Genomic DNA, 12,849 nt, shown 5'->3' on the forward strand with positions numbered 1-12,849 from the left:
TGCTGAAGCAGGGATATCTGTAAAACCTGTCACTATGCATTGCAGCTATACCGCTCCACTTCTCGCAGTTCTGAGTCGGCAAAGAAACTTAGAGCAAATATATCCCGTGTGAGAGGTTTCTCACCTGAACAAAGACGCTAAAAGACAGAATATTTAGTCACAAGCCACACATGGGTAATAAATAACGACTATTATTTACTAAGCAATGCCATTATATAGGACACTTCCATTGGACGGGCAGTACGGTGTTTTCTAACACTGAAATGTGTCCAACAGAATAGCACTGTTTAGTAAACATGTGCCCAAATGTTGAAATATAACAAGCATCCAAATGCAAAGGCGACCCAATGAAAGATACAAGGTACCCAGTGCAAATCCCAACTCGCTGATTACACACGGGCACATTTTCCCAAGGAGCCTAATTGCTCAGCTTAATTAGAAGCCAGACTGCTGTGTATTACCTAATATAGCACCTGCAGGAAACCCTTTTAAGATCTAGAAGGCTTCACTGAGCCGTAATCACTGTGCATACCTGCTGATTAGAGTTTAATTACAGTGGCTGTGTGCTCGTCTAGCTCGGAAGAGCGAAGCGATAACGGAACAAGTCACCCTAACTAAACTTTATTTCTCTTACGGGATCGGGACCGGGGGGCCTTCCAGAGAGGGGCCGCGTTACTTTCCCCTCCGGTTCTCCCGAGATACTCCCTGGTGAAATTACCGGTTTCTAAAAGGGATTTTAAGATGGACATCCAATGGGAAGCCGCAACCAATGGGCATTGCAGCTTCGTGTTGGGCCGAGATTTGGCAGCCATTTTGTTTGCCCTAAGGGAGATTTAACCCGTTAACATCACCGGTAAATACCTCAGGAAACGGGCGGGGGAGGGCCCGGAGCTGTTTGGCTCAGGGAAGCCCCAGGTTCCCATTCTGGACTGCACCAGCTATGGTGGGCCTTACAAAAGACACTTTAAGATAGGGGTGGTCAACTCCAGTCCTCAGGGGCCACCAACAGGTCAGGTTTTCAGGATATCCCTGCTTCAGCACAGGAGGCCCAATGAGTCCCTGCTTCAGCACAGGTAGCTCGATCAGTCCCTGCTTCAGCACAGGTGGATCAATCAGAGGCTCAGTCTTTGACTGAACTTCTGATTGAGCCACCTGTGCTGAAGCTGGGATATCGTGAAAACCTGACCCGTTGATGCTCAGAAACCCATTTCAAACACTTTACCCTACACCGAGATTAGGGGAGCAGTTACATGTCCCATAGGAGGGTTTGTGGAGGGAAACTCAGATTACAATGGGAGAATTAACCCTTCCGTGTAAAGGGAAATCAATGTCAGTAACAACGCCCTTCAAGTTATTGCACTTCCTACAAATCTACTGCGCAAAGCTCGTGCATAACCCCTTCCCCCAAAAGAGGCATTGCGGGGGGAAAAAGGTCATTATGTGAAGGTCTTACTTGTGACCCAGCTCATGAGCGATGGTGAACGCCAAATTCAGACCGTTATCCTCCGCCAGAACGCACTTCCGCTTAGCGCTGCAAGCGCCTCCGAGGTAAGCGATTCCTGAGGGCAGAAGGGACACACAGGTTATCCCCGATTTGTTCCGCGGGACCGTTCCACGTCACAAGATTTCTTCTGTCTCACATCATGACATCTTTCATGTATTAACAAGATGTCTGGTTTGTGGCACGTGGTGGTTACACAGTGGCACATCTTTTTATTTGCATCTATAAAGTTCTACTAGTTTTTCTTTAAAGCTGCAGACAAAGCTATATCCTACATGTGTGTTCTTTTTAATAAGGCAGTTCTGTACTAGGAGAAAATACTTGCAGCATTTTTTTTTTAAACAACTCTGAATGACATTTTAAATGTATTATAATGTAACAAGCCTTTATTGTTTCTATAGCAACCATTTACAACGTCACAGATGCCAAGTCATTTAGTGAACCCCCGAGCCGAATCTTCGCCAATCAATCACAGGAGAACGGATCGATCGGCAAATTAGCTAATTCCTTATTGTGTGGATTGTATTGATGGCGTTAGGATTAGGGGTTAATATTACGGGATTTAGGAACGGGGTAAGGTTAGAGGCTTACCTTGGCGGCGAAGAGGCCGGCGGAGAGATGTCCCGGCGGCGAGGTAAGTGGCATCAAAACGCCGGCAGAGATTTGGTTGCGGCCAAACAGCCGCGAATCAATGCCTTAGACCGTTTGGATTTAAGTCCAAAAGTAAACTGACCCCTTACAAAAGTACCAAGACACAAATGCAAATAAATCCCCCTCCCGCATTGGGTGAAATGGAGTCGAAATCTATAGCAGGTCCTCGATACGCCGCTTTCTATGCGCACGCACACACGCACGCGCGCACGCACACACATTTATAACCAATGTGATTCAGAAAAGGGAGTGTCCAATGCACAGACAACTAGAGTTTGTATCTATTTGATTTTCTCTTTTCCTTATTACAATTCTTGGGATAAAGCACTTTCTTTTCTTCTGCATATAACAATGCAACCCCCCCTCCCCCTCCCCCTCCCCCCCTTCCTTCCTCTCCTCCGTGTAAGATATGTATATGATGTCTCCTCTGGGTGTTAGAGCTCATTTTTTTATTGTATTATTTCTGAAAGTTCAGTGTATCATTTTGTAGACTGCCATAAAGTTCAGGATGTCTGGGATTTCTCTGTACGGGATTTCTCTGTACGGGATTGCTCTGTACGGGATTGCTCTGTACGGGATTGCTCTGTACAGGATTGCTCTGTACGGGATTTCTCTGTACGGGATTTCTCTGTGCGGGATTTCTCTGTACGGGATAAATACTATTGTTACTAATCTGCTGGGTAACTCATGCTCGGGGTGTAACATTATATTGACACAACGTATACAATGCATTCTGCATGCGTGTGAAACTCCCCAACACTTCCAAGCTTGAAAAAAATAATTACCTTTGCACATCATGCAATTTAGGGCGTTAGTCAATAAACTACAATAGTGCCGATCAGTGCACCGCATCACAAACACTCATTGACTTCAGAACTATCACAGTTTCATGAATAAGCCCCTACGTGCTTATATGCAGCACTGTATACAGACTTTTATAGATGTATACACTTATTAAATGGGTTAAATCTACCAAACGCCACGTGAGAAGGTTACCCCAGGACAGGGGTAAGGTCACCTCACACAGTAACTAACTGCTCTATAAACATGACGGAATGCTGCTGCTTGTATGGAACGTCTGATGGCTCCACTATATAAAGTAATTACTTGCAGTGACCTCGGATAAACTGTTTGTAGATGTCACAATACACAGTCCCCTCAGTGAAAATACATGATTTATACGGAAACCCGTTAACCATGGAAACAGTGTGTGTATGTATATATATATACACACATACAGGCGGTCCTCGGTTATCCAACGGAATCCGTTCTGGAAGTAGCGTCGGATAGTGAAACCGTTGTAAAGTGAGTCCCATGTTAATCAGTGGCGGCGAGCGTTGCATTCTGGCGTCGAAAAACAGCCCGTAGGGTGGCGTTGTAAAGCGTTGGATATGCCATTCGTTGTAAAATGAAACGTTGGATAGCGAGGACTACATGTGTGTGTGTGTGTGTGTGTGTGTGTGTGTGTGTGTGTGTGTGTGTGTGTGTGTGTGTGTGTGTGTGTGTATATATATATATATATATATATATATATATATATATATATATATATATATATATATATGCAAATATAACTGTGTCCTGTGGAGGGTTTTTGTCACTTTTTTTACTCACCATAACTTAACTCAGTATTATATATATATATAAATATATATTCACACACATTATATAACACTGCAGCTCCCACTCACAGAGAAGGGTTCAAAAGTAAATAGTCGCTGTGTTAATCCCACGACTGTCGGTGGAAGTGCAGGGGCCACTTGTACCTCCTCCAGGAGTCCAGCACAGATACTTTGCACTCTCAGTTGGGCGGCAGAGCAGCCCCCGTATGTTTTTGAACCAATGAGATCTCACCGAGACAGCCGTCATGGCACAGATTGGAGGGCGTAATATTGCCCGCACGAACGCTGATGCCATTAGGCAAACAAGCACCGCATAAATGAACCATTTCAAGCACAAATGGAATGGCAATTATTTATCCACAGCCCCTTCAACACAACACAAAGTTACTCTGACAACCCATCAAGGTCACTGGTGTCAGAATATGATGTCATTTCTGTTTGTCATGTAATGAATCCCCATTTCCGTGAGCTGTGGCGTTATTTGCTCTTAAAGTGTGATTGATTGATTGATTGTGATTGATAGACATAAATGGATTATTTTATCACCAGCAGCTATGCTACGATGTGACCAGTGCAAAGTTCCAGCAGCTTGTATTGGACCTGTAACGTGAAAACGTATCATATGTTGTGATAAAGAACATTTATGATCACCTTCACGTCTCATACAGATTCCCCAACCCGCCTTATCCCATCATCACACAGAATAGCAAGGGATTCTGGGTAATGACATGCGAATGAGGACTCACAGTGCATCCCTTTTTGCTTCTTATCCACTTTAACATGGATCCCGTTAAGCTTCTGCCTGTGTATAACACCGCTTTTACAGCACAGCCCGGGTTACAGAAGTGCATGGCCAGCAACCCTGCCCACAGACAGATGTTAGATATTTTGGGTCTCAGGCTGGTTACAGGCCGTGCGCCGTGAAGCTGCTAGTGGCGTCAAACCAGGTACACAAATAAATTATAGTGAGTAAAAAAAAAAGTGACAACCCCCCACCCACCGTACTGCAAAGTTGTGAGAACTTTTAATGGACTAACACGTGTTAATTGTGTGCGGATCGGGGCGGTTTGGAAAGTTCTGTACACACAATACATTGAGAATTCCTTTGTTCATCCAGTGAAATGTATTAGAACCCAAGATAAATCTATTTTCAATGACATTCCTCAGCGCATTATAGAAATACTGTCCTGCGATGGCTGTATATAGCTTCTGAAACTGTTACACCCTGCTCAGGTCTAGCTCTCTGCTCGAGACGGTCTCCATTGTTACCGTCTTGTCTCCCACTGCTCCCTGATGCCAGAAGCCTTTTCTCAGTGACAGTGAAAGATCATCTCATACGGATTAGTGGAGAATCTCAACGCAGTGCAGCCGCTCACAAAACAGCATCAACATCCATCCATGGTATCCTTTTTAATCTGACTTCGGCGCTTGAGGCTCAGCTGAAGTTTATCCGACCCCTGATGCCGAGTATGATGCAGGGCCGGCTTTCTGTGAGTGAGACCTCACGCTACATAAGTTACACGTGAAGGGTCAATAGTCTCCTGTACCACGTGTACGTACACGGCGTGGTATCTGAGATTTTTACGTCTGGTGCTGAGGAAAATTGGATTAAATCGCCTCCCGATCTGACAAAAATCCACTCCCCAAAAATCGCAAGCGGACACGCACGGAGCACGAGTGGCACACAAAATGACCCCCTGTGTGCTCCAGTGCTTGTCACGTGTTGCCCCAAACTCTCCGCTATCCCAGGCAGCGCTGGAAAGGTTCAGCGCTCCATCTGATCCCCAAACCTCCCCCACCCCTTCACCCCTCAGACTGTCAGCTCTTAACAGTCTTATTGTCTTTACTTGTTGAGATAACAGAGTCAGCAATTTCTAAGGAAGAACCTTATATAACCTTACAAGAAAGACGAAAACGTGTCCTTTTCCTGGGAGGGATGGGGGGAGCGAGAGGGTTGTCAGCGTTTAAGATTTTTAATTAACTTGCCCTAAATAATAGCTTTATGGTTTCTGGATTATAACTTCCCCCTAACATTGTTCTTTAAAATAGCCGTTGTGGGTAAACGCAGAATGTTTCCACAAGTCCTCAAAGAAACCCCAAGTACAGAGAGTCCTTGAGCACATGTTTTAATACTGACATGACACTATAGCAATAGCTAAGGCCGCCTTTATATAGACAGAGAGTAACCACAGGTACTTCCAGAGGTTACCCAGCAGAAGTATCAACCCTATCATTGCTGGGGAAGCAATCACAATGGCAAGGACTGATGTTTAATATCATTAGAGTGAATATAAATCCCTGTTGCTTCCAGACGGGGCTTTCAATGCATCTCTGCAATGTTGGCTCCCATTTTGCAGCCCAGAGCTGCTTTGTGAATTTGGGAATTATTTTACTCCTAGCACACCTGGGCTGTGAGGCGGTTCCATGTATCCAGCACTCTTTCAGGGAGCTCTGCAGTCAAATAATGTGCAGTTTACAAATTGCGGTCGTTGCCAAGAAGCTCGAGGTGACAAATGATTTATCGTCAATCAAAAGATGTCTGCGCGATTTGCTCTCCTGGAACATTTAAAATGATAACCCTCTCTGCACTTGTCGGGACTTATTTTCAGGCGGCGGGCCCAAGGCAGAGCGCAGGAATCCCTTTTAAGTCTGCATTGTTAGGAGATTAGATATATAATACTGCACTTTGGGTCCCAACACCAGCTATAGCTTTCACATTAACAAGCGCCCAGCGCTGCACAGAAGCCGGTACCGAGCATACACCATCTTATGGTGGTCCAGCAGATATATATATATATATATATATATATATCAGTAATAATAATAACTATATATATATATATAGTTATTATTATTATTATTACTGATATTGCTCTAGAATTGATCTTGCTGAAGTTTCCCTTCTCTCTTTTGGTCTGTTCTGCTAAATAACCCCTAATAAAATGCACATTCAGTCTTGTTTCTTCCACAGTTCGGCGTTTGGCTTTTAAACTTAAACGGCATACAGTAGGTGTTGTGAGGCTGAGCGCAGTTAGTTTAGCTGGTATATAGATCATGGTATGTGGCAATACACAAGTAACTCTTTCCACTGGACGGCTACGCATTGCAGAGAACTTGGTCCCTGAAAGGTTGGAGTCACACTGCTGTGAGGATGCAGAGTGTGTCGGTGCTGGAATATCTGCAGTAATAAAGCATTACACACACCAGGCTGCTTTTTTGTGCACTGCACTGTTATAATTCACATTATTTATGTACACATGCGCCAGGTTTCATGTCTATATTTGTATTTTCTTTACACACACTTCCCCTTAGATGACCTCCTGCACTGGAATGTCCAATCTCCTCTCCACACCTCCCCACCGCCTGTGCTGACAGAGACCCTCCTGTCTGTCCTCACTGGGAGACCCACCAGATTCCTCACTCATCCGCACATCACTGTTCCATTAACTGGCGTTACAATGAAGCGAAAGCACTCAGCCACGCAACTCCTTCTGTGACACAATAACACATACAGGGACAGCTCTCATTAGTGACTCGTATCTAACGAGGGGAAGAGAGTGCTGTAGCGATACTTACAGCGAGGGCTTTGAAAAGCTCAGTGGAGGCCATTTTTAAGTCCCAGCAACAAGAACAAAAAATGTGTTTTTACCTCCTTCGACCCCCTACCACCTCTCAGATCCTACAGGTAAGCCCCCCCGACCCCCTACCCAGCGCACATCCCACTAACACCTCTCATATCCTACAGGTAAGCCCCCCCGACCCCCTACCCAGCGCACATCCCACTAACACCTCTCAGATCCTACAGGTAAGCCCCCCTGACCCCCTACCCAGCACACATCCCACTAACACCTCTCACTGCATATCTCCACTCCAGTGACCTGTATTACCCCCTTGTTATTCCTGTCTAACCCCCACTCAGCCCTGTCGCAGGGAATGTGGTGTCTGACCCCCCCCCCCCCACTCACAGTCCTGTCGCAGCCTGTGGGGTGTCTGACCCCCCCACTCACAGTCCTGTCGCAGCCTGTGGGGTGTCTGACCCCCCCACTCACAGTCCTGTCGCAGCCTGTGGGGTGTCTGACCCCCCCACTCACAGTCCTGTCGCAGCCTGTGGGGTGTCTGACCCCCCCACTCACAGTCCTGTCGCAGCCTGTGGGGTGTCTGACCCCCCCACTCACAGTCCTGTCGCAGCCTGTGGGGTGTCTGACCCCCCCACTCACAGTCCTGTCGCAGCCTGTGGGGTGTCTGACCCCCCACTCACAGTCCTGTCACAGCCTGTGGGGTGTCTGACCCCCCCACTCACTCAGTTCTGTCGCAGCCTGTGGGGTGTCTGACCCCCCCACTCACAGTCCTGTCGCAGCCTGTGGGGTGTCTGACCCCCCCACTCACAGTCCTGTCGCAGCCTGTGGGGTGTCTGACCCCCCCACTCACAGTCCTGTCGCAGCCTGTGGGGTGTCTGACCCCCCCACTCACAGTCCTGTCGCAGCCTGTGGGGTGTCTGACCCCCCCACTCACAGTCCTGTCGCAGCCTGTGGGGTGTCTGACCCCCCCACTCACAGTCCTGTCGCAGCCTGTGGGGTGTCTGACCCCCCACTCACAGTCCTGTCACAGCCTGTGGGGTGTCTGACCCCCCTACTCACTCAGTTCTGTCGCAGCCTGTGGGTTGTCTGACCCCCCCACTCACAGTCCTGTCGCAGCCTGTGGGGTGTCTGACCCCCCCACTCACAGTCCTGTCGCAGCCTGTGGGGTGTCTGACCCTCCCACTCACCGTCCTGTCGCAGCCTGTGGGGTGTCTGACCCCCCCACTCACAGTCCTGTCGCAGCCTGTGGGGTGTCTGACCCCCCCACTCACAGTCCTGTCGCAGCCTGTGGGGTGTCTGACCCCCCCACTCACAGTCCTGTCGCAGCCTGTGGGGTGTCTGACCCCCCCACTCACAGTCCTGTCACAGCCTGTGGGGTGTCTGACCCCCCCACTCACAGTCCTGTCACAGCCTGTGGGGTGTCTGACCCCCCACTCACAGTCCTGTCACAGCCTGTGGGGTGTCTGACCCCCCACTCACAGTCCTGTCACAGCCTGTGGGGTGTCTGACCCCCCCACTCACTCAGTTCTGTCGCAGCCTGTGGGGTGTCTGACCCCCCCACTCACAGTCCTGTCGCAGCCTGTGGGGTGTCTGACCCCCCCACTCACAGTCCTGTCGCAGCCTGTGGGGTGTCTGACCCTCCCACTCACCGTCCTGTCGCAGCCTGTGGGGTGTCTGACCCCCCCACTCACAGTCCTGTCGCAGCCTGTGGGGTGTCTGACCCCCCCCACTCACAGTCCTGACGCAGCCTGTGGGGTGTCTGACCCCCCCACTCACAGTCCTGTCACAGCCTGTGGGGTGTCTGACCCCCCCACTCACAGTCCTGTCACAGCCTGTGGGGTGTCTGACCCCCCCACTCACAGTCCTGTCACAGCCTGTGGGGTGTCTGACCCCCCCACTCACAGTCCTGTCACAGCCTGTGGGGTGTCTGACCCCCCCACTCACAGTCCTGTCACAGCCTGTGGGGTGTCTGACCCCCCACTCACAGTCCTGTCACAGCCTGTGGGGTGTCTGACCCCCCCACTCACAGTCCTGTCGCAGCCTGTGGGGTGTCTGACCCCCCCACTCACAGTCCTGTCACAGCCTGTGGGGTGTCTGACCCCCCCACTCACAGTCCTGTCACAGCCTGTGGGGTGTCTGACCCCCCCACTCACAGTCCTCTCACAGCCTGTGGGGTGTCTGACCCCCCCACTCACAGTCCTGTCACAGCCTGTGGGGTGTCTGACCCCCCCACTCACAGTCCTGTCACAGCCTGTGGGGTCACTGCAGTAAAGTTTCTGCCTTTGAGGTCACTCAGCAGCTGCTTTTGTAAAACAGACATCCAGCAGCAGACAGTGAGGCTGTGCCATGTTATAAACGTACATATATATATATACATACATATCTATATATATACTGTATATATATATATACACACTGTGCTATACACACCCTGGTCTAGTATATTAACCCTTAGCTGCCAGCATGGCCCGCAATGTATCCAAAGCATTGCACTGCGTGTTCCAGGCCCCTCTTGGAAGCTAAGGGTTAATAAAAACTAGTTGTACTGTGTTTGCTCTCTGCTTTCCATGGTCTCCCCACCATATAATTACGCCTCCTCTTTCATTGGTGACATATATTCACATTAAGTGGAGAAGCACTCAGCACCACGACGCCTGTACAATGTAACCACTTGTAAAGCTCAGGGCAGAAAACCAGAGCTGGTGTAATGCTAAATATACACACGCTGGGTCGTTGTGATAAATACTCGGACGCTCACACCAAGAACTGGGCGTAGAAATGCAAAAGTGGCACATTTAAACCAGTCGGGAATTTTGAAAAAATGTTTTTGTAAAATTGGCAACATTCATTTAAAAGACTGAGCCTCTGCTTGAGCCACCTGTGCTGAAGCAGGGACTGATTGAGCCACCTGTGCTGAAGCAGGGACTGATTGAGCCACATGTGAAGCAGGGACTGATTGAGCCACATGTGCTGAAGCAGGGACCGATTGAGCCACATGTGCTGATGTTGGGACTGATTGAGCCACCTGTGCTGAAGCAGGGACCGATTGAGCCACCTGTGCTGAAGCAGGGACCGATTGAGCCACCTGTGCTGAAGTTAGGACTGATTGGGCCACATGTGCTGAAGCAGGGATATCCTGAAAACCTGACCTGTTGGTGGGCCTTGAGCACTGGAGTTGGCCGCCCCTGATTTAAAACACACGGCATATAACCCAGCAATCAGTACATCGTCAGCCTATGGTCTGCGTGTAGTGAAAGGGTCTTGTATTGGTCCTGGACAGTACATCTGTTATAGGCCAAGTTGTCTTTCATTGGGCACACAAGGACTTTTAATCGATTATTGCATTGTCACATTGTATTGTATCAACAAGGGAGTTCTTAATGCAGGGGTCCTCAACTCCAGACCTCAAGATCCCACAAACAGGTCAGGTTTTCAGGATATCCCTGCTTCAGCACAGGTGGCTCAATCAGTGGTTCAGTCGAAGACTGAACCACTGATTGAGCCACCTGTGCTGAAGCAGGGATATCCTGAAAACCTGACCTGTTGGGGGTCCTTGAGGACTGCAACTGAGCACCCCTGCATTAACACACTGCTCTATAAATGTTTGACAAGGTTGTCTTCTGCTCAAAGCGCCATGACGGCGTGCGCAGCATTCTCCGGCAAATCCATCGGCTTAAAGGCAACATAAACAGCCCTTCATGGCCTCGTGAAATATGCTGAATGTGTATTAACCTCAATTATCATAATCACATTATCTCAAACCGCTGCCATCGCTCCGCACTCACGCTGACCCGAAACGTGTCACCTCGAAAATAACAAGTCGGCAATTTTTTGCCACGTTGTTTATTTTGGGTTATTTTGGTCGCCCGGCCCTCCAAAAATAATATACCCTCAAAAAGTCCCCATAACGAGGGCACAAAATGCAAACATTTGCAATGGGATTTTATTTTATTTTTTTAGAGTTTTCCCATCCATTAAAAATCGGAACCAAAAAAGGCATAGGTCAGAGGTGGCCAATGGCAGTCCTCAAGAGCCACCAACAGGCCCGGTTTTCAGGATCTCGGCACAGATGAATCGGTTATTATGACCGAGCCACCTGTGCTGAAGCAGGGATATCCTGAAAACTTGCCCCTGCACTAGATCTCTGCTCACAACACTCTGGAGTATTAAACACAAATACCCCTGCTCGCGATGCAGAGAAGGGAGTATTCCGGCTTCAGCAGGCTACATATGGACATTCATTTTACGCTTCAGTTTAGACCAGGGGAGCGCAAACTTTTGCTGCTGCTGCCCCCTCTTGTCTTGCCTGCCCCGGTGCTCGCGCCCAACCCCCCCCCTCACCTCTGCAACCGCTGCGTCCCCCCACAAAAATCTCGCCGCCCCCCTGTTTGCCACCCCTGGTTTAGTCGACGCTCAAAATAGGGTAGAAAATCCGCCTGTATTTTCTAACAATTGATGAATATCGGGCAGGGGGCACCTTGTGTGCGCTGCGGGGTGCCGGGGGGGGGGGGGGGAGGGGGCTTCACCGGTAAAATGGTTAAGGAATTCCGGAGAGTTAGTGAGGCATACATTTCCTTTTATCCCGGGAGCATCCAGACTATCTTTAATCACTGTGCACATTCCTACTTTTGCTGGCAGAAATCCCACACTGCTTTATAAGACAGGAGGTGCTCAACTCCACTCCTCAAGCCTCCCCAACAGGTCAGGTTTTCAGGAGACCCTAGCTTCAGCACAGGTGGCTCAATCTAAGACTGGAGCCTCTGATTGAGCCACCTGCGCTGAAGCAGGAACGGATTGAGCCACCTGTGCTGAAGCAGGGATATCCTGAAAACCTGACCTGTTGAGGGCAAATCTACTGTCACTCTGCTGCTAAGCGCTAACGCATGCCCTGAACCTCTCCTGTCTAGATTACTGTAACCGACTACCGACGGCTCTCCCTGCCTCATCACTTTCTCCTACGAAATGTATCCCAAATTCTGCAGCTGGTATCATTTCCCCTTCTCCCATACGTGTCTGCTCCCATACTCCCTAACTCCCTCTCTCCCGGTTTCCCATTCAGTGCCAGATCACCTGGCAGTCCTCCTCTTTACCTTCCAGGCTCTCCACTTGTCTGCTCCCAACATCACTTAGATGGTAAGCTCTCCGGGGCAGGGATCTCCCATCCTATTATCGGACGCTGCGTGTGTTGCACTTATTGTATTAGAATTCCCGGTAATGCATTGTCTGTCCGGGAAATGAAACCGTGACCAATTCCTTAACTATCCCTGGTTTGCACTGCAAGAGTTTGTCACGTAAGGCAGGGGGTGCGCAAAGTTTTGGAGGTGCCCCCCCCCCTCTGTGTGACAGCCACAGCGCTCGCGTCCCCCCCCTTCTCCGTGACCTGCCGTCAAATGACGCAGCGGTCATGTGAAGTCACGTCACCCCGCAGGGTCATTTGACGAGCGTTACCATGGTGACGCATACGTCACGACCCCGCACCGTCGTTTGATGGCACGTT

The 12,849-nt window shown here is 49.2% G+C and overlaps 1 protein-coding gene across 1 annotated transcript in view; it reads right to left on the bottom strand.

Annotated features, from left to right (window-relative positions):
• The window catches only part of ADAMTS17 (ADAM metallopeptidase with thrombospondin type 1 motif 17), a 112,962-nt gene that overhangs the window by 71,253 nt on the left and 28,860 nt on the right, over nucleotides 1-12,849 (bottom strand). The window contains exon 8 of the mRNA XM_075575279.1: nucleotides 1,454-1,559. Within this exon, the coding sequence (XP_075431394.1) occupies nucleotides 1,454-1,559 (106 nt within the window). The remainder of the gene's footprint in view (nucleotides 1-1,453; nucleotides 1,560-12,849) is intronic.

The sequence above is a fragment of the Ascaphus truei genome, chromosome 18, assembly GCF_040206685.1.
Source record: "Ascaphus truei isolate aAscTru1 chromosome 18, aAscTru1.hap1, whole genome shotgun sequence".
In the NCBI taxonomy this organism is placed as follows: Eukaryota; Metazoa; Chordata; class Amphibia; order Anura; family Ascaphidae; genus Ascaphus; species Ascaphus truei.